This window comes from Cornus florida, unplaced genomic scaffold (assembly GCF_030987335.1).
Source record: "Cornus florida cultivar Cherokee Brave unplaced genomic scaffold, ASM3098733v1 CherokeeBrave_3.0.0_Hap2_Chr06, whole genome shotgun sequence".
Taxonomy (NCBI): Eukaryota; Viridiplantae; Streptophyta; class Magnoliopsida; order Cornales; family Cornaceae; genus Cornus; species Cornus florida.
Genome location: NW_026775576.1, coordinates 1,059,963 through 1,084,505, shown reverse-complemented (window position 1 = coordinate 1,084,505; position 24,543 = coordinate 1,059,963). Strand labels below are relative to the sequence as shown.

The 24,543-nt window shown below is 37.7% G+C and overlaps 2 protein-coding genes across 2 annotated transcripts in view; one reads left to right on the top strand and one right to left on the bottom strand.

The window, feature by feature from the left end:
• LOC132311045 (protein disulfide isomerase-like 5-4) overlaps nucleotides 1-21,028 on the top strand; it is a 40,885-nt gene extending 19,857 nt beyond the window's left edge. Inside the window, exons 7-15 of the mRNA XM_059808741.1 lie at nucleotides 5,021-5,061; nucleotides 5,222-5,296; nucleotides 9,664-9,720; nucleotides 10,335-10,401; nucleotides 10,567-10,713; nucleotides 10,853-11,077; nucleotides 20,340-20,489; nucleotides 20,592-20,669; nucleotides 20,761-21,028. Of these exons, the coding sequence (XP_059664724.1) occupies nucleotides 5,021-5,061; nucleotides 5,222-5,296; nucleotides 9,664-9,720; nucleotides 10,335-10,401; nucleotides 10,567-10,713; nucleotides 10,853-11,077; nucleotides 20,340-20,489; nucleotides 20,592-20,669; nucleotides 20,761-20,838 (918 nt within the window). The 3' untranslated portion in view covers nucleotides 20,839-21,028. The remainder of the gene's footprint in view (nucleotides 1-5,020; nucleotides 5,062-5,221; nucleotides 5,297-9,663; nucleotides 9,721-10,334; nucleotides 10,402-10,566; nucleotides 10,714-10,852; nucleotides 11,078-20,339; nucleotides 20,490-20,591; nucleotides 20,670-20,760) is intronic.
• Nucleotides 21,029-22,182: 1,154 nt separating this feature from the next.
• On the bottom strand, nucleotides 22,183-23,736 carry LOC132311046 (early nodulin-like protein 9). Its single transcript, XM_059808742.1, has 2 exons — nucleotides 23,367-23,736; nucleotides 22,183-22,892 (listed from the first exon to the last, which is right to left on the bottom strand). The coding sequence occupies exons 1-2, from the start codon at nucleotides 23,566-23,568 to the stop codon at nucleotides 22,435-22,437; spliced, it is 660 nt and encodes a 219-aa protein (XP_059664725.1). The 5' UTR covers nucleotides 23,569-23,736; the 3' UTR covers nucleotides 22,183-22,434.
• Nucleotides 23,737-24,543: the final 807 nt, after the last annotated feature.

Genomic DNA, 24,543 nt, shown 5'->3' with positions numbered 1-24,543 from the left:
ATACCCATCTGCTGCCTTGAATCCGGGCGCATCCTGAATCCCCCGATAAAGGCCAACTCCATTGCCCTCCTCATCATTTTGCTAGGGGCCTCCATAACAATAATAAATATGTAATTGGGAAAGGGGATCCCCTTGTCTTAAATCTTGAGAGCTTCCAAAAAAGTCGGATGGGGACCTATTCACCAGTACAGAGAATCTAACAGAAGAAATTCAAGTCTCGATCCACTTTCTCCATCTCTCCCCAAAACCCATCCTCCCCAGTAGATATAACAGGAAATTCCAACATGATCATATGCTTTCTCAATATCAAGCTTGCAACATGATCATATGCTTTCTCAATATCAAGCTTGTACAGAATTCTTGGAACACCACTCCTCAACCTAAAATTCACACATTCGCTGGGAATGAGAGCGGAATCCATAATCTGTTTGCCCCCAATAAATGCATTTTGAGACTCTTGAGATGACACTGTCTTGAACCTCCCTTAATCTCAAGGCAAGAACTTTAGCAATAAGCTTATAAATGCAACCCAAAAGACTTATTGGTCTAAAATCCTTAACATCAGACACAACTCCTTTCTTAGGAATGAGAGCAATGAAAGATACATTTAGCCCTATAAGGCAATCTCACCTCGGGGGTGTACCATCCTCCTCTCGCCTTCCTCCAAAGTCTGTGTCTCTCTATCCCAAATTTCCATAAACAAGGCCTTATTGAAAGGCACTAATCTTCTGATTCCCAAACCACCTTGCCGCACTGGAGTGCAAACCTTCTCCCGCTGCACCAGATGATACTTGAACTCCTCCCCTTTACCTCCCCGCAACCTCTCAATCCTATCCGCCACTGAATAGGGAATCTGGAAGACTGAAAGAAAGTACGTAGGAAGACACGACAAAGTGCTCTTCAAAAGAATGACCCTGCCTCCTGTGGAAATGTATTGTTTCTTCCACCCAGCAAGCCATTTCTCAAACCTCTTCACCACTGGATCCCAACTGCCCACACTCCTGGAAGAAACCCAAGAGGCAGACCCAAATAAGAAATGGGTAAAGAACTAGTGTTGCAATCCAAAACAAGAGCCAACGTAGAGATATTGAGAACCTCTCTAACCGGCACTAAGACACTTTTTCCCACATTGACTTTCAAGCCAGAGACGACTTGAAACCAAATTAGAACACATCTCAAGTATCTCATATGTGCCACATCCGTATCACAAAAGACTACAGTATCGTTTGCAAACATCAAATGGGAGATCTCTAGCTGACATCCCTACCAACCCTAAAGCCTCTCAAAAAACCCAAATCAACTGCCCTTGACATCATTTTTCTGAAACGCTCCATCACAATAAGGAAAAGAAAAGGAGACAACGGATCCCCCTGTCTTAACCCTCTCGAGCTACCAAAAAAGCTTGTTGGAGCTCCATTCACAAGGACCGAGAACCGAACACTGGAAATACAAAACTCAATCCATTTCCTCCATCTCTCTCCATACCCCATCCTCTCCAAGAGGTAGATGAGGAAGCTCCAAGTAACATGATTGTACGCCTTCTCGATATCCAATTTGCATTGAACACCCGAAACCCCACCATTGAGTCTAGAATCCACACTTTTTCCAGCAATTAGAACAAAATCGAGAATCTGACGTCCTTCCACAAAAGCATTATGAGAATCCGAAATGACATTATCCAAAACATCCCTCAATCTTAATGCCAGAACCTTGGCAATCAATTTTGGCAATCAATTTATAAATGCTCCCCACCAAACTGATAGGTCTAAAATCTTTGACGTCCGTCGCTCCCCCCTTCTTTGGAATGAGAGCAATAGTGAAAGAACTTTGTCTTTTCCGTTTCTCTCTCTCATTCAGTGAACTTTGGATCGTAGCCCTTCAGATACACCTAAACACTGATTAAAGTTACATCATATATTAATTTTCATGAGCCTAATTGAGCTAAGTTGTGTGTTGCTCTAGTTTGTGTGCTTTTTTCAAACAAGCTTCTCACTTGAGACCAAGCTCGACTAGTCTAGTCTTAAGAATGAGGTTGAACTAAACCAAATTCAAGCTGCCCTTGAGCAGCTCGGTTTGTTGTGTTATTTCAATTGATAAACTCTTACAATTCTAGAGTGATTCGACTGAGACAGTATAATAACAATTGAATGTAAAACGCACAAGATCGTTATGATCTATTATACCTGGGGGTCGTGGTGAATAGGTCTTCTGAATTCTTATCGATATTTTTCAACTCTTTTAACTCAATTATCAATTAATTATCAACCTGTGAAAATACTTATCCTTGATTCAATTCCAATTCACAAATATAATATTAACAATAAAGAAACAAAGTAAGGTAAAGAGAGAATAAGAGACAACCGATTTCCATGGAAATCCCTCAAAAGAGAAAAAAACCACGGGACCTCACAAGGCCAGGAACAATCCAATATAGAGAACGAGACGTACAATCATGTCACAGTCTAATGCATTTGAACTGTTAATTGATCTCTAGACACAGCTCACACCAAATCTTCCGTTCTTCGAAGATCTCCAGGCCATCAACTGATCTGTCTACAACATTCTTTCAAAGCACCTGCCACTCTATTGACTGCTTGTCGTCTCTGTCCTCTGCTGTATCAGGCTGAGAAATCAGCCTGATACAGCAGAGGACAGAGATTGATTTCTCAGCCTCTTTGATCTGTATTCAATCACCCAAACATAAACTATGTGGTTCCTAGAATGAATAGACAAAAAATAAACCCAAAACTGGGTAGATAACTATGCTCTAAAATTCCACTCGTGAACTTCTCACAAATCTCTCAATAATTTGTAAGTATGTTAAATCCCTAAGAGATTCGTCAAAGGCTTCTCTCTCTATTTAGTCTGACCTAAATTCATATTTATTCTGACCTAAATTCATATTTATAGACAAGGAAAGAGTCCTAAGTGTTTTAGGTTGTTAACTTCATGTAAAACAGCGTTTTGGAAAGTCCTGTGTGCAACAGGATTTGACACATTGATCTGTCAATGTACCCATCGATCTATAGGTGATGTCAACTGGGCCTTACAGGACAGTTTCCGATAGATGGATCTATAGGCGCATAGATCCATAAATGTCCAGAATGTTCAAAATTGGCCATCGGCATGTGTCAGTCTATCCATACTTGGATTGATTTATCGGAACACTCTTATTTCAACTCCTAAGTCCATTTTTCATTTGAAAAACATTTTTACTTGGTTTTGAAAATCCAACTTATTACAAACCTTTTTAAAACATGTTTAAATTTTGAAAACCGTATTTTATCCCAACCCGTTAATAAAATAGGCTAACCTAAGGTCAAGTGATTGTACGTACATCATCTTTGCATCTTGTATCTGTCATGTCTTCATCTAAAGTTCTCTGATCAACTCAATGACTCTATGACACAATTACATTCGTGTTTTCACTAGGAATTTGCCAATACATGACTTAATTTCCTAACATGTTGATCAGCTTGATTGCACATGAAACACATCATGGGAAATGGCCATGGGATGTTTATTTTGAAGAATATCTCTTGTGTTGACGTTCTTGTGAGCAACTGTTCAATGAGGACCAAACTCTACCTGAGCAATTAGGTTTGTAGAAAGGTTTCTAGAGAAGGAAGTGATGATTCCAAGGTGTTTCAGCCATTAAGTTTTATTCTAAAAGAAAATTTCTGAGAGAGATCATCTATGGAGTGGGAATAAATGTCAGAAACAGATTTGGATTTCGGGAGTTGAGGCAATAGAATCTTGGAAGAATCATCAAAAGGGTCCTATTGAACTAACTTATCCTTTCAGAATCTGATTAATTTCAATCACTCATGTCAAGTCCAATGCCTATCCCTTGCAAATAGCTCTTTAAGGTCTCCAATTGGTGTTCTGGTCCACATGATTTAAAGTCCCAACCAGTAAGGGTGTGCATGTTATGTGGATCACAAATTTTGCCACAGGCAGATTATGTTCCCTTTATAACATTATTGTTTCAAAATGAGTGAAATCCCTTCATTCAAACACTTAATATTACATATACTTATCAAAAAACAAAAAAAAAAGAACACTTAATATTACATAAAACTACAATCTTATTTTAGAAAATATATAAATATGAAAAATTTGAATATTTAGGCTTTTCCGTGTCCTTGCTTTTCGTATTTTGACAAATACAATGCCTAGACACATGCCAACATCTGATGCACAAAATATCCTTTCTAATATTCCAATGGACTTCATCTAATGTAATTAGTATTGTAAAGATGGAGAGAAAAATAAGGAATTGGTGAGGGTGGGTTGAATCAATATAATTCTGCCATCTAGAGAGCTCAGGGCCACAATTGGAACTAGCATGTCGATTTTAGAGGTCCCTGGTCTTCCCTCCCTTGTAGATGAACGTCCAAAGAATCTTTATTTGCATCAGTATGGGTGATAGATATGATATAATAAGGATGCATATTACATGACGTGTGATTATTTTAAATGTATATATCTATATGTATTTTAATTTATACATTTGTACATATATACAATATACATGTATATATTGTCATATCCTCGTCGTATTTGTATTCTGTATTTTAAGAGTGTCGTATCGATATCCCATATGCCCATCCAATGCTTTATTGGTTGCAATTTTATGCCAGCTTTGATACATTGCTTTGAACGGGACATTATCCACCCAAAATTTCCTCCTGGAACCCTGATCCAACTTGGATATATTCTTCTGTACCCACTTGCCCCCTTGAGTCTTTCTAGCTGACTGTTTTGCCTGGGTTTTGTGGTCTTTCAGTAATTATCTTTGCCTTAGTTTTGTACTTCAGAATTGCTATAATTACACATTTTTTAGTTTATATACTCATTTAAAATTATTTGCAACTGGTTCTCAATGACTTGCTCGGTTTATATTTGTCTGTAGAATATTGCTAAGTATTCATTTCAATGCTCTTCATTGTTGATGGATGTCATTTGGAACCTACGTAGTACTTGTATTGTTTGCCTCACTTCTGTTTATTTGTTTCAGAAACCTTCATGGGAGAAAACAGCCAGAATTATAAGAGAGAGGTTCATTTTGCATCTTCTATTGTCTGTCTATTTAATTATTTATTATTTTACCTAAAATGAACTTCATAAAAAGCGAACTTTTTTATTTCTTCTGAACTGGAGTTGGAATGCTATTTTGACTACCCGGCACTCAAAATCTCACATGCAAGCTTGCTTTTAGATTTGACCCAGAAGTGGATGGGCGTATTCTTTTAGGAAAGGTTGATTGCACTGAAGAAGGTGAATTGTGTAGAAGGTATTGCTGAGACTGATATTTGCTTACGTGTAATTATAGTTTCTATAAGTATGACATTACAATGATATTTTTACATTTCATAGAGTTATGCATATCTTTACTATTTTTGTATAATTATTTAACAGCGTTAAAGACATTTTCTTTTATCCATCTCTAATCATTGGCAGGATAGATTTATTGGCATCCTTGGTCCATGAGTTTGGGCTATGATAGGTGGACTTATATTGTATACTACTGGGACTTCTGTTAATCATCAATTCTTTCAAATAATTAAAGATAATTACTTTTAATGTTTTTGTTCATCTTGGCTAGTTTATTGACATTTATCTCTCCTTTTCCTGTGCTAACGTATTATAGGTCATCATGTGCTGGATTGCTTATTGTTAACGAATATGCAAAGATCTATCTCTTTTATTCTTGTGCTAAACATATTACATGGGTCATCATGTGCTGTGTTGCTGACTCTCATGCAAATATACAAAAACCTATATGGGCATTGTACCTTACCATCACAAGGCGCAGTCCGGAACATCCAAACGTGGCTGTTCCTAAAAACCTCCAAGTTGCAATATTTCGTTAAAATGAACTGTTAGCTTCATGCCGCGTGGATGATTTCAATGGACCACTTTTAAATGTTTATATTGTCAGTCCCTTATGGAGGGTAGCACATTGCTTTGGCCTTGAGCTAGGCATTTCACATTACCGTGGTCTTCTAGTACTACGTTTGATCTCTTGGCCTCTGCTCCTTTACGAAGCCACTATGAGGCACACATCCTAATGCAGCGATGCTTGTCTAAGTCATGAAAATGGATGAAGGAACTGTTTAAGATGCAAACATGGCAGGATTGACCTTGTGGTCGCATTGTGATCTTGTTCAGATCCTTTGGATTTTGTGACTAGGCAGTATGAATCAAGGACTAGCTGCAATGTGATTCCCTCAAGTCCTCCAGTGTTGCATTTGCGAACTTCAGTTTGAGCAAATTGTCACTCTGGCACTCCTGACCACTTTAATATAGGATAATGGTGCTTTCTCCACCGCTATGTCATGTCAGACAAGACCTCTTTGTTCATGTGGTACTATTCCCCATCTCATATTGCCTTGAAGCCTGAAGGAAATGGTCTAGTTGAGGCTACCAACAAATTTCCGGAAGACTTATGGTGGTCATGGGCAGAGCAACTTCTTGTTCTATGGGCTTCCATGACCTTGAGAAAGATGATCACTGCCAAGTGTCTTCCCTTTTCACTCTACGAGGCTAAGGCTGTCTTAGTTTGCAATAGAATCTGGTTCATCAGCTTGTTAAATGAAGTCCTTTATGACTCATGTAATCTGAACCCTGAGGCTCCCGACAAGTCTTGTGCTAACTGCTGTCGCCATTACAAAGTAAAGCACAATGTTCATGACAGAAGATGTGCATCTGGTTACTTTAAATGTTTCACAAGGAATTGCTCTCTCAAGCTAATCTAGAATTCTAGTTATACCTTGGTCCCTTACTGCCTTTGTTCTCCAAGAAGTGCTTTTCTTCGTTCACTATGTTTTTTGCAGCTTTTGCCTCCTCAAGCTTCTTGATGCAGGAGGGGAAAGAAGGAGAAGGGATGAGGAAAAAACTAGAAGAGGAAGAGAACAGAGAAGATAAGGAAAAGTGAAGAAGAGAAGGGTAAAGAAAAGAGGAGAAGAAAGAAGATAAAGATGGATATAACTTTGCCAAATACCAATTGATGCAGGAGGGGAAGAACAAAGGAAAGAGGAGAAGAGAAGAGATGAGCAAAGGAAAGTTTGAAAAAGAGAAAAAGAGAGGAAAAGAAGAGGGTAAGAGGAAAATAACAGGGGAGAGAGAGAGATTGTAGAAGTGTGAAAAAGATAGAAGAGGAAGAGAAAGGAAGATAATGGGAAATAGAAGAAGAGAAGGATGGCGAAAGAGCAGAAGAAAGAAGATATAAGATGTTAGGAGAACAAAGAGAAGGAGAGAAGAAGCACGCAGAGGGAAGAGAAAGAGACGGATAGAAGAGAGAAGAGAAGAAGCGGGGAGGGGAAATGAACAGGAGAGAGGGAGAGAAAGAGAGAGAGATTGTAGAAGCATGTGATTTGATTAATTATCCAAGACATGAATTGTGTTCGACTATATTAATGCCTATACATAGTCAAACCAGTCAGCAACCTAAACAACTGCTAAACAAGACATAATACTAAATAATATAGAAGACAAAAATTAAATAATTTAATTCCTATCATATCTCTGAAAATTGAAGATCACCCTAAAACTCTATTTTGTCTACATCTGACATAGGTTTGAGTCACACGTTGCACATGGAGTTGGGTCATATCTTGATCCTCATCATTTCTCTTGGACTTGGGAAAACTCCACTCTTGAGGGTTATATCAGTGGTTCTGCTCCAAAAGATCAGAATTCGTCACACCCTTTTCAAATGGTTTGTTTTCCAGACTAGACTATTTGAGATCCAATCCATTGGTCTTGGAAGAAGTTAAGGCATTCTCTCACTCTTCCTTACTATTGTGTGCAATGTTCTTCCGCATCTTGGACAAATTACAAACATCTTTTGCTGCTTAAGTTAAGCGGAACATCAGAAGGAGCATTTTTCTTATTTTTTGATTGTTGCCTCTTCTGTTTCTCAACACTATATCCCAAAAACTATTATAATCCTCTGGGTTTTTATTAAAGAGTTTGGATTCCTGGCCCCCCCTCTCTTTTTGGAATTGCCTCTGTATCTGCTTTGGTTTAACAACTTGGTACCTGTATCTGTATTTCTCAGCTTTTTCCCATGTTCCTGCTTCAGTACCTTCATACTAAGGCTTGAAAACACATGATGCCTTCGAAGAATTCGAATTATCCATGGTGTTCTCGTTGACCTGAAAGATTCATCCACAGATGGATCAACTCGTCCAAGGAAAAATGGCATCAAGCACAAGCTGTTTAGTCACCAAATGTTTCCCTTCTTATGCTTCCTGGCATATAGAAGTGAATATCTCAACATAATCCATGGAAATCGATTCTTTGTTTGCACTGCTTCTTAGAGATAAGATTTTTGTTCACTAGCATAAATTTTCATTGATCATTTTTTTGCATTGCCCTGTGGCTCGGGATTGTTGTATTTTGTTGTTGAGTTTGTTTTTGGTTCAGTGTCTTATGCCCAGGTCTTCCAGAAATTTGGTTGAGGCTTGGCGAGGTTGTATAGTGGGGGCCCAACTTCGTGATTTTTGGAGGGTTACGCCTTTATGCGTCTGGTGGTGTTTATGGCTTGAAAGAAATAGGAGATCCTTTCAAAGAGGAGACTCTTATGTGGGTGTTGAAGTTCTCTATTATTAGCACTCTTTTTTGTTGGGTTCTAGGGAGATATTGTAAATCCATGAAGGAGATAGTTGATTTTTTTGGACTCTTTGAGAGTTTAGAGGCCCCATTAGGCCTTGTGTATCTTCTGAGGGATGCGTTGCTGATTTTCTCTGTTGACAGCTTACACTAGTTAGAAGATGACAGAGAAGCTCTATTGATATTTCTTCAGTTTCTCAATGACTAAAGTCATTATTGTCTCTAAGAGAATATAACATTGGGATAATTGGATCTAGTGGTGCTTAAGGAATGTCGAAACATCTACACAATTAACTCACTGTGGGTCAAGCTCAAGCATTACCAAGCATGACCTAACCTTTGCAATTGTGTTAAGCATGAAATACCCTTGGTATTGCAGCAAGCAGACACATGATTTTGCTTCTCAAAGACCATTATAGTAAGCTGAAAAGTCTCCATCATTTTAAGTCTCATATGGTGCGGTTAATGTAGTAACTCACTAGTAAAAGATATACTGAAACTTTCACATCCATATTTGGGTGTCTCAGTAGTCCATTAGCAATCAGTAATCAGTGCATTCAAAATTTTAAATGCTTTTCACACACATTTTTCCGACCTGAGAACTGAAGGGAATCAACTTGAGTTATATTGCATTGTTCGGTTTGATCTGGTTTTATTTTGTGAGACCCAACAGGAACCAATTTGGTTCTAGGTTTGGCAACAACGTGAACCGAACTGGCTCATGTGCACTCCTGATCCCAATACTACAATTTAAAACTGTCCCATGTCTCATATCAAGCCCACATTTCAACCTAATTGTTATTTGGAACTACATCAAGCAATCTATTAATTGCTTTCTTTCTATGCAATCTATGATATTTTCTTTATATCCCTGAAGATTGGAAGCATCCTATATTTTTTTATTTTTTCATAAAGGATAATTTATGTTATTTGTAGCTTTCCTTTGGTTCACATCGTTACTACTTTGCCTTTTTATTTTGGTAGTTATGCATTATTGTTTTTGCCTTTTGTTTTCTATTAATTTGGACTATAATGAATTTCCAGGAATCACATACAAGGGTATCCATCCATTCGCATCTTCCGTAAAGGAAGTGATGTTAGGTAAGTAACTTGTATTTCATATATATTTACCTTCTGTATGAAACAATTTGTATGATGCTTTCTGAGTTGAATACATTCTGTGAAGAAAATTATTATTATATAGATGCACATTTATAGAATGGAATCGTGGTTTTAGAATTTTGATCATTTCCAAAGGTTATTGTTCCTTATTGTTCTTTTTCCTCACGTATATATAAAAGACAGTTCTCATTGTGTTCTAACTATATGGAACTCCAATTGAAAGTTGAAATTATTGTGTATACTGCTAGAGACAAGTAGTCTTTTATCTCATTTTATCATATATTGTGCTTGTACTGAACATATACCAACATTTTTAGGTTATTTAATGAAACTTTATGTCATCTTTGATACTATATAATAAATTTAATGGTGGAAGGAGTATTGTTAAGCACTCTTAGGAATCTCCAATTTGGTAAATGAATCAGATACATTTTCGTTTCCTTTTCTTCTTACTATCTTCTTTCCCTACTACTACATACTTTGCATAAAATGGCACCTTTTACAATTCTCGTATAGAGAGGAATCCGGGTAGGTCATCGGCTCCTTCTTTGCTCTAATGAATCAACTTGTTGTGTGATTGGTTTTTGAAACAGGGATGATCATGGGCACCATGATCATGAATCATATTATGGAGATCGAGATACAGATAGCCTTGTCGCGGTGCGAATAGATATTGGTTTGAATTGGCATAACTGTGTTCAATTTTTTCTGTCTTTTATCTTGTTTACACATACGATTAATGTTGTACATTAATCTAGGTGTTTCTAATACATTGCCTGTCATAATGAGTGCTGCATAACTTGATTTATAGTTCCATTCTTGCAGCTGATGGAATCTTTGGTTGCACCTATCCCATTGGAGCCTCAGAGGCTAGCTTTGGAGAATAAATCTGGCAATATGACAGACGATGCAAAACGACCTGCACCACGAACAGGAGGATGTAAAATTGAAGGTTTTGTGCGTGTCAAGAAGGTAAACTACTTATCTAATTGAAAGCAACATTAGCATACTACATCTCTTTCAATTCAAATGCTGCCATGGCAGTATATTTTTTAGATCTCCCCATCAAATTTTATCGAATTCAAAAGAAAAAATTCCTTATATTATGCAGGTTCCAGGCAACCTTGTCATCTCAGCTCGTTCAGGAGCCCATTCCTTTGATGCTTCTCAGATGAACATGTCACACTTCATTTCCCATCTTTCATTTGGTAAGAAGATCTCTCCAAGGGTCATGAGTGATATGAAACGTGTACTACCATATCTTGGTGGAAGCCACGACAAGTTGAATGGCCAGGCATATATGACTAATCCGGATGACACAAATGCAAATGTTACTGTAAGTTTTAAATTTTTATTAAATTTATCAGTCACTTGTCTTTATATGTGGTTTTGTTATGGAAATGGAGGCAGTACACGTGAGATAATGGAGATCAGGAGATTGGATAGGTAGAACTTAAGATGGCCTTAGGGGAGAGAGAGTGTGGTAGTGATCGACATAGCTAGGAAGACTTGTGTGAGGTTTGTGGGGGTGATGGGGAATGGGGTGTGATTCGCACACATGAGTTGCATGTGTTCCAACATTACTTTTGGAGAAGAGGGAAAGAGAAATAAAATTGGGGATTTTAGTAATTTAGGATTTTTATTTATGCTTATTGTTATTTTTATCATGTCTGAATTTCAGGGTTATTTTAGTATTTTTATGTTTTAGGGTTTGCTTTATAATTTGCCTATTTAAAGGACCTCCTTTGTAATTTGAGAACACAGTTTTTGAGAATTATTGAATTATTACGTGAGTTTGTGAACTCTCTCTCTTTGTATCTCTTCCCCCTCTGTTCTTGCTGTTCTTAATCCCTCAGTCTCTCTATCCTACCTCCTTCGTCTATTTTCTCACCTCCTTCGTCAGTCTCATCTCATCTTCTCATTCTCATCCCCTTCTTTCTTTCTGGTTACTATCAAAGCACTACTTGTCCTGCGTCAATTGGTATCAGAGCAAAACTATCAAGTTTATTCAGAGTGAAAAATCACAGATCATCATTGCCGGAGTTCTCTCTTGTCGCCAATATCCCTTGCCGTCAGCCCTCCTTCATCTGTTGTGCATCATTGTTGGCTTTCTCATCATCGTCTATCACATCTTGAAATCAGCCTGTTGTCGAACAGTCTTCACCAGAGTTTTCCATCGATTTCATCGCCGAGATTTTCTGATCATCGCTGCCATCTTTCGCGTCGCAACTTCAGCCGAGAATTCAGTGTTTGATTTTGGTAAGTCAAATTTGGTTATTGTCAGTATCGCCACCACTTCAGCACAGAATTCAGGGATTGATTTTGGAAAATCAACTTTGGATTATTGCAATCTTTGAGATCGTTATTGTCACCAAAATTTCAGCGCCACTGATTTTGGAAAGTCAATTTTGGATTATTGCAATATTGTCACCAAAATTTCAGCGCGACTGAATTTGGAAAGTCAACTTTGGATTATACCTTCTGGTTTGGAAAGATCAGATTTGAAAATCAGAATTGGTTTGGAAAGGATAGATTTGGTTTCTCTAATAAACCAGATCCTACCCGCCCCAAATCAATTAAAACAATTTGACCCAGTCTAGGAAGCAAGTTCAGAACAAGGTCAGCCCAGTACAACAGTGATCCAGAAACAGAAAAAGAAAAGAAAAGAAAAGAAACAGCAGTCAAGAGAATTGGATCAGATTGGTTTGGCCAATTCTAAAACCAGCCCAGAAACAGTTCAGCAATCTTCAACAGGAAAACAGTGCAGCAGAACCCAAGAAAAAAAAAAATTCAGAAAATTATTTCAAAGTGGGATTGATCAACTTCAGCTTTTGGAGAAACTTTTTGGAGCTTTCTTTGTTTGGATAGCTGCATTGGACTTCGGTAAAGGTAAGCCTACTTCACTTGAAAATTGAATTCAATACTTTTATCTGCTTGAAGTCCATAAATTTGCAAGATGGTCCGGACTTTAACTGAAAATCATTATTTCTTGACCTATTAAACTTCAGTACCTCACTGCCATTTGTTGTTCGTCACCACTACCACTAAATTCTGCAAATTATTTCACTTATAAAAAAAAAAAAAAATTCTGCCTATTTTTGCCAAGCTCTCTTGTATTTCAATTTCTACTATGAGCATTATGGTATTTTATAATTTTGGATTACTTGATTCAATTTGAGTAATATATCAGCATTCTTTTATTATCCATTGTCATGATTCATAATGAGAAAAACCAGTTTCATAGAGAGTTGAGTCCAAAATTATGCTAGGAGACCTCAAGTTGTTCAACCACATCGAGTCTTAGAATGCAAGTATCCTCAACCTAAGCACTTAAATGTCATGAATAAAATTGGACCAATCCATAACCACACAGGAAATTGGAAAGAAGATCAGTCCATCAATAATGCCTTGACAAGTGTTCCATCCATTCTTTTGGAAAATGATGATTGGAGAAGAACCAACCTATTTCACACATATCTCCAATGCAGAGATAAAGTCTGCAAAATCATCATTGACAAGGAAAGTCCAGTAATTGTGGTATCAAAATCAGGTGTTAATAGAATGAAACTCAAACCCGAGCCTCATCCACAACCGTATAGAGTGGCTTGGGTAGGAGAAACTTCCTTGTTGGTCTCTGAGAGGTGCTTAGTTCCAATTCAAATGGGTGACTACTTTGGCATGATTTGGTGTGATTTATTATCTATAAAGGTGGCCCATGTACTTCTTGGTTGCCCATGGATACGTGATTTAAATGTGAATCACTGTTGTAAAGAGAACACGTATACCTTCAAGTGTAATGGAAAAAATATCAAGTTAAATCCCGCAAAGCCATTAGAAAGTGACTCTAAGGCACAATATAAGCCCTCTCTTCAGCCTTTTGTTGATGAACTCATGTTAACAAGAGAAATGGCAAAAGAAGTTTTACAATTCCATCTGAAAATGTGTTTAAAAGTCAACCACCTGAATCTAATGTCCCACGTCATCCCATTCTAGATAATCATGTAGAGGATGTTAGAATTCATGACTCATACACTTCCATTGTTTCAGGTAGGGACGTTAAGTATGCGGGCTATTTTTGGAAAACACTTGGGGCATCTCTGGGCACTAGTTTGAAACTTTCCTTTGCATTTTTGTCCTGACAGAAAATTTGAGGCTGTTAATCATGGTATAGGAAAGTTGGTTAGTTATCTTGTAAGAGTGCCCTTAAACACTTCGGACTTTTTGTTCTCTGTTGTGGAGTTTGCATATAGCTTGGTCAATTGGTCTGCTGGAAGTTGTTCTTTTGAGATTATACCTCTGATTTTCTTTCACCAGCCCATCAACTTTATTTAGCTGCCTCCACATTCTTGTTCATTCAAAATATGTGATTCCTTTGTCGAGTATGTCCATGATCTTCATGCCGATATAAGACGACAAATTATTTTTAGTAATAAAAATTATAAATTTATTGCATATGCTCATCATAGGAATCATAAATTCTTGGAAGGAGATGATCTTATAATTTGTTTACCACAACCACCTTATCCTTACAATTCCTTCAATTCATTGGAAGCCCAAGGCATTCAACATTTCCACATCACTAATAAGTTTGGACCTAATGCATATTTATTTGACTTGTCAACAGATACTAGTATTGGTCCATTTTTTCATGTGGAGTATTTGATGCCTAATCGAGGTGCCTTCGAGCCTCTTGTGTTGTTAGCATGTGTTTCTACAGGTGGAATTATATTTTCTTCAGCAGCAACTCTTGTCCTCACTCCTCCCATCACGTGAGCTATGGCCTTGGAATTGGATTAAGGGTATTATTGATGGTCAGAGCGAGTCACAATGGATGTATTATCCAATTTCAGACGTCTCATGGATTACAGTTGAGTCTTGCTATGTTGATATGAGCTATTTCGAGGAGTACTTTCTGCTTAACTCTTCGGAGAAGAGTTTTTCTCAGCTGAGGAGAATTGATGGGGAACAGGGTGTGATTTGCACACGTGAGTTGCATGTGTTCCAACATTACTTTTGGAGAAGAGGGAAAGAGAAATAAAAATGGGGATTTTAGTAATTTAGGGTTTTTATTTATGCTAATTGTTATTTTTATCATGTTTGAATTTCAGGGTTATTTGGTATTTTTATGTTTTAGGGTTTGCTTTATAATTTGCCTATTTAAAGGCTCATTTGTAGTTTGAGAACACAGTTTTAAAGAATTATTGAATTATTACGTGAGTTTGCGAACTCTCTCTCTTTGTATCTCTTCCCCCTCGTGTTCTTGCTGTTCTTAATCCCTCAGTCTCTCTAGCCTACCTCCTTCAGTCTGATTTCTCATCTCCTTCGTCTATTTTCTCCCCTCCTTCATCAGTCTCATCTCATCTTCTCATTCTCATCCCCTTCTTTCTTTTTGGTTACTATCAAAGCACTACTTGTCCTGCGTCAGGGGGTGATCCTACTTTCAATGCGATTCAACACGAGGTAATAAGTTAATAACATAGTCCTAAAGGTTCATGTGGAGCATATACTGTTATGTTGCTGTTGTGGTTTGTTGGTTTGTGGCATTTCCATTCTTTTAGTTTGAAGGGAATAAAGGGCATGTTATTGTAATACAAGCGGCCAAGAGCTGTCATGGAAGGAACCTTTCCAAGGTCTTCACTTGTTATCTCAATCAAAGTGTCATCTATAGCCAAATAATCCTTGGGGCATGCACTCTTTAGACCAGAAAAATCTATACAAACATGAATTTATTCGTTCTTGTTTAGTGCTGGTAAAAAATTTGCTACCCAAGTTGTTGTTGGATGGGTTTATTAAATCCAAATTGAATAAAAATTCAATTTTGGGCACAATTTGGAGGTCAAGCTCAGGGCGGAAAATTCACATTGTTGATTTGACTGGCCAAAACTTCGAATGCATGTTTAGCTTATCCAATGTAATGGAACTGCAAGGCCAGAAATCTTGCAATTGGTCTATGTGAAGACTTATATTTGGGAAGAAGGGTGATGAGAGCCTCACAACATTGGTGACGTAGTTCTGTAAAGATATGCCTTTTGGGGTTTAAATTCATTTCATCAAGCTCAGGTTCTTTTGAGCAAGGCCCATTTTGGAGTGTCTCTGGGGTAGGCTTAGCTAAAGCTTCACTAATGACTTTCTGAAGTGTGTCGTCAATGAGTTGATCCATGTTTATGACCTAACCCTAAACATGTCAGAAGTGGTAAACGACTTACTTGCCTACCTGGGAATTTGTGGTGATAGCAATGGGACAGGGTTGGTGTCTGGGGCATGATGCTTCTCACTTTGGGTTTTAGTGAGCAATTCCAGGCGAAATTCTAGGTGAAAGAAATTCGAATGCAATGAAATTGATTATACCAAAATTCATACAATAGTCACAGGTATTTAGGTTCAATATTCAAGTGAAAATAGATAAGAAAAATGGGGGAAAGTTACCCAACAGTGGCTGTGAAAACTGAAATACATATATTGTTTTTTTTTTTGGCTGAACTGGTTCCAGAACTAGCGTAGTGCAAAAGCTGTAACCAAACATGGCTGATTTTGAATTAAATTGGTAAATTTGGGATGTAGTTTCAGAGCGTGGGTCGAGCTGGGTTATAAAGTAAACCCGGCCTTTCTTTCCCTAATTTGCATAGAGAGAGAACGTCCAGAGTTTTTGGTTGCGACAACTAACTGACAGTGAGGCTTTGGTGTGACGATGAAGAGAGATGCCCCGAGGACAACGACGATGACAGCAAGAGAGGAATCCGACGACGATGGCAACAGAGAATTCTGGTGACGAGCCTGTTCGTTTACTGTCTGTTCAGCAATAAAAGGCTTTGAGTTTGATATGAAGATGCTTTGACGACGAGACGCGACTCCGACGACTGGTTCCGACGATGGGTGTTGGCTTGGTGTTCGCTAGGGGTTTCTGTGATCGATGGTGATGGGGGGTTTGGGCTTGCAATTGGGTCTTGCGGCTAGGATTTGGCTTCCCAACATTGGTCGGTTTGCGACGGTGGGGTATGAGTTGATGGTTTCGGCGACTAGGGTTGCTTTGGGTGACGAGGGGTTTAGGGTTCAAATGGATGGTTCGATGATGGAGGATTTTGGGTTGGGTTGTAGTCTATTACAGTGGTGGAGAAAGGTGATGTAGGATGAGCTAGGGTAATGGTTTTGCAGGACTAAACAGGGGGGTATTTTTGTTTGCAGCATGAACAGTGTGGAACTTTCCGTTGCTCTGAATAAACGTGAATCTTCTGCTCCAATACTGAAATTGGTGCAGGACAGATAGGGGGTGCTTCGATATCAAAGTTCAAGTAGAATAAGAGAGAGAACGAGCAAGAAGAGAAGAAATTTTTAATCACTTTCTATATAATTATCAATAATCATCAGAAGGTGACTTCTCAATGTATCAACCCATATAGATATAGGCAACAAGAAACCCTTAATAAAATCCTACTACAAAAAATAAAACCCTAAAATATTAAATTACTAGATTATCCTAGAATTAAAACATTATTAAAATAAGAATAATAAATAAACAAAAATCCCTAACTCTTTCTTTCTCATTTCTCCAATAGTAGGTGCGGGTCATGTGCCTCAAGCTCTCGGGCCATGGTTTGTTCTCCATCAATGATATTCTTATAGGAAAATGCTTTGCAAGCCGAACAGTTCAATGGAAGTGTTGGGTCAAGATCGTCCCAACTATGGAATACTCATGGGATGACCACATGAGAGTATCCCGTGGTTGGGATGCTCTCGGCCCAAGTGTTGGGCTTATTTAGCATTGCCGATTCTTATATAACATATAGTGCTCAATATGGATACTTCAATTGCTTTGATCACTATTGTAGCAAAGCAATATAGTAAGTGTTTTGTAATCAGTTATATAACAAGCCTAAATTATGTGATATGCTTGCTAAGTGCATGCCCAACAAGACATAAAAAACTCATCGAATACCATTACCCAAATCTGATATCTCCAATACCAGTGCTTCAGGCATTTAGAAGAGTTCATGTAACATGGGTTTTCTTGGAGACGTGGTGATATGCTTGCTAAGTGCATGCCCAGCAAGACATAACAAACTCATCGAATACCATTACCCAAATCTGATATCTCCAATACCAGTGCTTCAGGCATTTAGAAGAGTCCATGTAACATGGGTTTTCTTGGAGATGTGGTGAGATTGGGTTGGTACCATATTTTTTGTATTATTCTGTGTTCTTGTCAATTAGTATACTGCCTAGTTCCTTCTCTTGTTGCTGCCCAGTGCATCTTCCATTGATAAATTCATTGAATTGTGGATAAAGGATTTGCTTAGAGTGTATTGTTCCATTGTCCGCTTGTGTTGGACTTAGTCTTGGTAATGTCTTCAGTGTTGTTAAAGGCGCGCCTAGGCTCGAGGCGCAGGTCTAATGTCATCCCAGGTGCACTGATGTTTACTAGGTGCGCGCCTTGGTTGCGCCTCGTCCTATTTGTCAAGCACGCGGCACGCCTCATTGTTTTTTATTTATTTTATAAATGATTATTTTATTTCTTAAGCCAAAGGGGTACTTTGGGCAAATTAATAACCAAATAAGAAAGCCTAAGCGTATGAGAGAAGGGACTTTTGTTCAAAAGAATTAACAAATAAGAAAGCCCAAGAGTCAAAGTGTCAACTGAACATAGAAAGAGTTAAAACTGTGAGACGAATGACGAAGCCCTAGTTGCAGAGACGAATGACAAAGCCATGTCAGTTCTTTCTTCTTCTTCTCTCTCTTCTCCTCTACTCCTCTCTTCTCATTTTTGTTTACTTCTCTCTCTTCGTCTAGTTCTCTTTCCTGTCAGTCCTTTTTTTATTTTATTCGGGCTCTGTTTTTTTCTCCTTTTTCTTTTTTTAACACTTTCTCTCTCTTCTCATCTACTTCTATCTCTTCATCTATATTGATATGACTTATGAGATATGAATGCTTTTATGATAGTTTAAAATTTTAATTGTGCACCTCACTTCACTTAGGCTTGCGCCTCACCGTGCGCCTCGCGCCTAGGCTCCAAAGGACCTCTAGTGCCTTGTTGTGCCTTGAGCCTTTAATAACAGTGTCTTCCAAAAAAGAAAGATTGGAGTCTAAGTTGTTACCTGGACATGCATGACTAAAATGTACATACTTCAACAATTTGCATAGCATATGGATGGGTAAGGAATGTGCTTTTTGCTGAGTATTGTCCCTGGACTCATGTTTGACTATAGTTTAACTATTTACTCCCACTTTCCAAGTTAAAATTTTGAAAAAATTGATAAGTGACCGGGAGGACCATATCTATGGTCCGATGTTTCATGTTTGGAAATTATGTACTTAATTGGTTCATCCAGCACTCATCTGAAATTTGAAGGTCATAGGGACAATGGTGTGTGTGTGTGATAGAGAGAGTAACTAGGGCAAGTGTCTTACCTGCCGGGGAATAAAAAGAAAAAAACAAAAAAGAAAAAATAAACTCCCCTCTTTGCCACATGGGGGGCTTGAAGGATCCTCCTCCTGGTGCTTTTGTGCTTTCTGTGTTGTTTATACCTTGCGGGAAATGAAAACCATCCTCGATTGTTCTCTCTTCTCCATTTCGGCTCTTCTTCAATCGCCTCAATCCACCTCTTCCTTTTCCTTTTCCTTTTCAGCTTGAATCTCACCAAGACAGCAACTCCTTTCCTTGAATTATCCAACGGTACCCTGATTTAATCAAAATTGACGCCAGTTACTGAACTATCAACGGCATCAGCCCTTGCACAAAAACTTTTAGGGATTTATCTTTTTATGTCAGTATAATATATATGTGTGTGTGTGTGTGTGTGATTTGAATTTGAAGGATGCAAAATGTTAAAATAATAAGAGGATTTGGGTATGTTGATGATTGAGACATTGGGTTGAATTGCATGTCATAAGAGTGCAGCATTGGATGTGGGTGATTGAGACATTGGGTGAAATATATAGACACACACAAGGAGATGTATAGGGTTGAATAGTTGGTGCAACACAAAAACACATTTTTCTCTCCTCTCCTTTCTCTGTCTATGCTGTTGAAGGGCATGGAACCATGGACTCGATTGTAACGCCTCTAGAGAAAAGTAAGGTATTTGTGTTTTGGGGTTAGCACCATGGTATTTTAGGAGACCACATGTTTTAGGAATGGTTAGGTGTTGGATGACATTTTGGTCTTATGTTAGTGAAAACTGAAAACCAAAATTTTATACACGGTATTTTTAAAACATTGGTTGCTATAGACACAAATACAGAGAGAGCTTCCTGGGAAAAATAGAACTAATCTGTTTGCCTCATGTGGGATGTGGGGCATCCTTCTGGTGCTCTCTTTTTGTTTTATATTGGTAATTGTACAAGGACTACAAAAGCACCAAAACACTAATGATGAGGCCAGAGAAGTGTTGTGTGAGCCAGATGTAGTCACCATTTTGTGCTTTTAATCATTTCACAGCCTTTCTTGCAACTGAGATGCTTAATAAATCTTGGAATGTGAGAAGTGCTTAATATTCAATGACTATATGGGCTTGCAGTTTTCGTCATCGTAAATCACATGCCTTAATCAGTCCGGTATGAATGGGAATACAGTCTTTGCAGTTTTCTGATTATTAAATTTGCAGATAGAGCATTATCTTCAAGTTGTAAAGACGGAAGTAATATCTCGTGAACATAAATTAGTTGAGGAGTACGAGTACACAGCTCACAGTAGTTTGGTACACAGCGTAGATATCCCTGAAGCGAAGTTCCATTTTGAGCTGTCACCGATGCAGGTTTCTAATCAATCCTCTAAATGCTCAAACAGCTTGTGAATATTTCAGTGCCTTTATACTTTATTTGTTTTGAGACCCCTTTTTTTTTTTTTTTGTGATCAGGTCTTAATAACAGAAAATCCCAGGTCCTTTTCGCACTTCATCACAAACATGTGCGCCATTATCGGTGGCGTTTTCACGGTTGGTCATTCATTTCGGGTTTGTGTTATTTTTACAATTTAGTATTCGCCAATACTCTTCTAAACGTCCTTTTATGCGTTGATGCGATCAGGTTGCTGGGATATTGGACTCAGTTCTGCACAACACTCTCAGACTGATGAAAAAGGTCGAACTAGGCAAAAATTTTTGATAGAAAGATGAATTAGTCAGTGTGTAAAAGAACCATTCATTTTCCATACCCTTTTAATTGGGAAGCTTTTCTATAAATTACTTTTGATGTTTTCCTTTTCTAAAATTGAAATGAAGCATGAGAAATGTAACTGTTAGACAATTGAATTGCTGATATAGAAAATGATCACTGCATCATATGAATTGCCTTCCTTTTTTGCACTTACATTATAGCAACTTAATCGGTTGTGTATATATTATCCGTGTTTCTTCAAATAAAATATTTATATAAAGTGCTTACGTTTGTGTGCGGCGGTGGAGATATGAAATCAAACCTTTCTGGGAGGTAATGTGTTTGTGTGTGTGTGTGTGTGTGTGTGTGTATATATATATGCACTAACCCACATTACACTGGATTAGATGTAATAGATATACCGATTAATATAGTTTAAACTTGACATTTTAATAAACTCACTGAATCAATGTGTTCTTGTTGCTTAGCACTTAACGTAAAAATCACCACCAAAGGGCCTAGTGGTGCTTAACCCAGAACACCATACCTGAAACCCCAAACCCTAAATCTTGAAACCCAAAAAACCAAAATCCTAAAACCCTAAATCCCAAAACCTGAAACCCAAAACCCTAGAACTTCTAAACCCCAAAAGCCAAATCTAAAACTCAAAATACAACCTTAAACTCAAAATCATTGTTCGTAGAAGGTTGATAGTTCAAGTTTCCGTAGGGGCTAGTGGAGTGTTACTTTAATCAACTTCATAATTTGACAAATGTGAGATTAGTGGACAACATGAGATGGTGGGGTTTTGTTTGAGTGAGATGATGGTAACACGCTTCTGATCTGGGGAGCTTTCATTCAAATTTATGACGCTCAAGTTCAAATTTATTTTTATTTTTATTATTTTTTTTCTATACATTTTGGTCTAAGAATTTATGGACAGAGAAAGGGTTAGAATTTAAATTAATATGTCGTGAATTTCTAGAAAGCATGCTAAATAAAAGGGGAATCTAAAGATAATTAGATGTAAAATTGACGAAAATAATTAAATAAATTAGTCATAATTTTCTCAAAAAAAGAAAAAGAAAAAAGAGGAATATAAAGAAAATTAGATGTAAAATTAACAATAATAATATTTAATTGATCGATGTCTTTCAACAGTACAACACTCTATCTGGTAGGGAGGGGAGAACACGATATCTCGTAGGTGGGTACAAAAACATATGCGTGCGCATATATATATTTATATATATATATATTCACCTCATTAGATTCATAATTCATGAACCAAGCATTTTGGTTGGGGACTATTATTGCTAAAGAAAGATGAGGATGCACATGAACTAAAATTCCTTATTATATCCACACAGCACAAAAACCAATTTATTTGCCTATATACATTGTTCATTACATAGTGAAAAAGTACTGATCAACCCAGACTACACACATAGGTTCAGTTTATTCCCTCAACAATAATATCAAATAAATATCAAACACCAATTTATAATACCCTTAAAAGACTCAGTTCAACACACTGAGACCAAGGTGTGCAAAATCATAAACAAAAAAACACACAAGCTATAAAACAATGACCAAATCCTGGATTTAGAAAACTAAAATAAGAGATGAACCAACAAGAGCTCCTATCGAACCGATATAAAAAAAAACAACTGAAGAGGCACCACTTGGAGGAGGAGGAGGAGGAGGAGGAGAAGGGGTCTGTTCGGTGGCAGGAGCTGGAGATGGGACTATTTGTACCGTCCCCCATGGTGGAGACTCGTCACCAGTGGGAGCGGGAGACGGGGGAGAAGATGCTACACTTGTTTGGTTAGAACTCGAAGATTTGTTGCTTCTATCTGCCATCACCACAACCACCATCTTTTGGTTCTTGAGGCAGTTGTCCTTCACTCCACTTATGAAGTAGTAATGCCCGGCGTGGTTGAGCTGGAAAACAGTGTGCCCATCAGAATATTTTTGGAGGTATGTTGCTGTATTGCAGTTAGTGTAATCCTCCTCCGATACATGAAGCACCGAGTCATTGTTTTCAGGGTGGTACACAAACACTGCAATTTTTAAACAGTCAAAACAGTAACAAGTTCAAGAAAATTAATTCAATGCAACATGTACAATTTAAGTGTATTTTTTAGACTCTAATTTGATTTTGATCTACCTATGCTGGTTTTGATAATTTATACAACATTAGATCACATCAGGGTCTTACAACCAAATGGACAATACTACAAGCCCTCCTCCCCAAAAGGAAGGTCGGTGTTCGGGCCTCAGTGCAAGACAGGGACAGTGATGAGAGAATATTGATTTTTTTAATAATTTCATGTGAGGTAAAGATAATATTTCATATATATATATATATATCAAAATGACAAAAATAGGAGGTATAATATTAGGAAAAAAAATTAGGGGGGGCACCCGGGTAGATCCATGGGTCCATAACAGTATGTGTTTGCTTAGCCTTCCGAGAGAGAGAGAGAGAAAAAAAAAAAAAAAAAAAAAAAAAAAAAAAAAAAAAACAAACTTACATAGAGTGTCTCCAATTTGAAATCGACTTGTTTCTGCCCACTGATTGTAGCTGAGAGCATTGGAATTAGAAGGAACTGCCCAACCATTGGAGCCTCCAACCTTGAACTCATATGCACTACTTTTCTGGATCAACAGCAGAATACTAAACAGCCCCAAAACATGGAATGCTTTATGATTTGATGTGGAGATAGTCTTGGCCATCGAAAAAACGGGAATTTAGAAAAATTAAGTGAAAGTGGGAGATTGGAGGAAGGTGATGGGGGTGAGAATAAGATGGTATGAGTGAGGGGGTTTTTGTAGGCTAAGTTGCATGAGCGCTTTAAAAGCTGTGGCAGTGAAGCTTTTGCTCCTTTCTCTTCTTCTTCTTCTTCTTTCTTTGGATTTCTTAGCTTAATTCCACTGCAAAGCATATATTCACTCTTTTTAACTTTGAATCCTTTTTAAATGACTTATCGTACGTGGAGGGTTAACTTATTATGCTTTGCTTCACCATTTTCAAGAATATTCATATCTTCAAATTTGGGTTACATAGATCGATCAGCTTGGTTGCATACATCTTTGTCATTCAACCAGTTTGGCTTAAATCCAGTATACAGTTTAGTAAACTTTGATAGTATTTTCTTCTCTCTCCAAAAATAAAAACACTGCTAGTACAGTTCAAACTGCATACCCCTTTCTACCCAATTAAGGTGCAAGGACACCCCTTCTTTTTCCTTTTAAAAGATACAAAATGAAGAAAATAACTTTGGTCTGTTAAATGGCCAAAATACCCCTAGTCCACTGCTGAAATTAAACAAAAGCAATTAACCTAACTTGATGGACGCCACGATATTCCATATATTTTAATTTTTATCGGTTCATACCTTTTGAAGCACATAAAAAGGGCAGAAATATATGCTCATATGATCCAAAAACTTCAAAGGGCCAGTGACCTAACTGTATCAGTCTCTTACTTCTCAAAAGGAGGTTAGAGATTCAAGTCTCAGAAGAGACAAGTGTAGTTGAGTACTAACTAGGAAAAAAAAAAATAAAAAAAATATTCGATGAGAACGCTACACATAAAATTAAGTACATTTGACTCATCATTAATTTTTAGGGTAAATTGGAAAATTGTGAGTTGTGCAGTGCATAAATGGTATGGAAGTTTGATCTCAGAAGAAAGTATAGTTTGCTCGC

What these genes read in the sequence shown, in the direction of transcription:
- LOC132311046 (XM_059808742.1), bottom strand. Translation starts at nt 23,568, where the DNA reads ATGGCCAAGACTATCTCCACATCAAATCATAAAGCATTCCATGTTTTG. An exon ending in TCAAATTGGAGACACTCTAT is followed by an intron (nt 22,893 to 23,366) that starts GTAAGTTTGTTT and finishes TAAAAATTGCAG; the next exon opens with TGTTTGTGTACCACCCTGAA.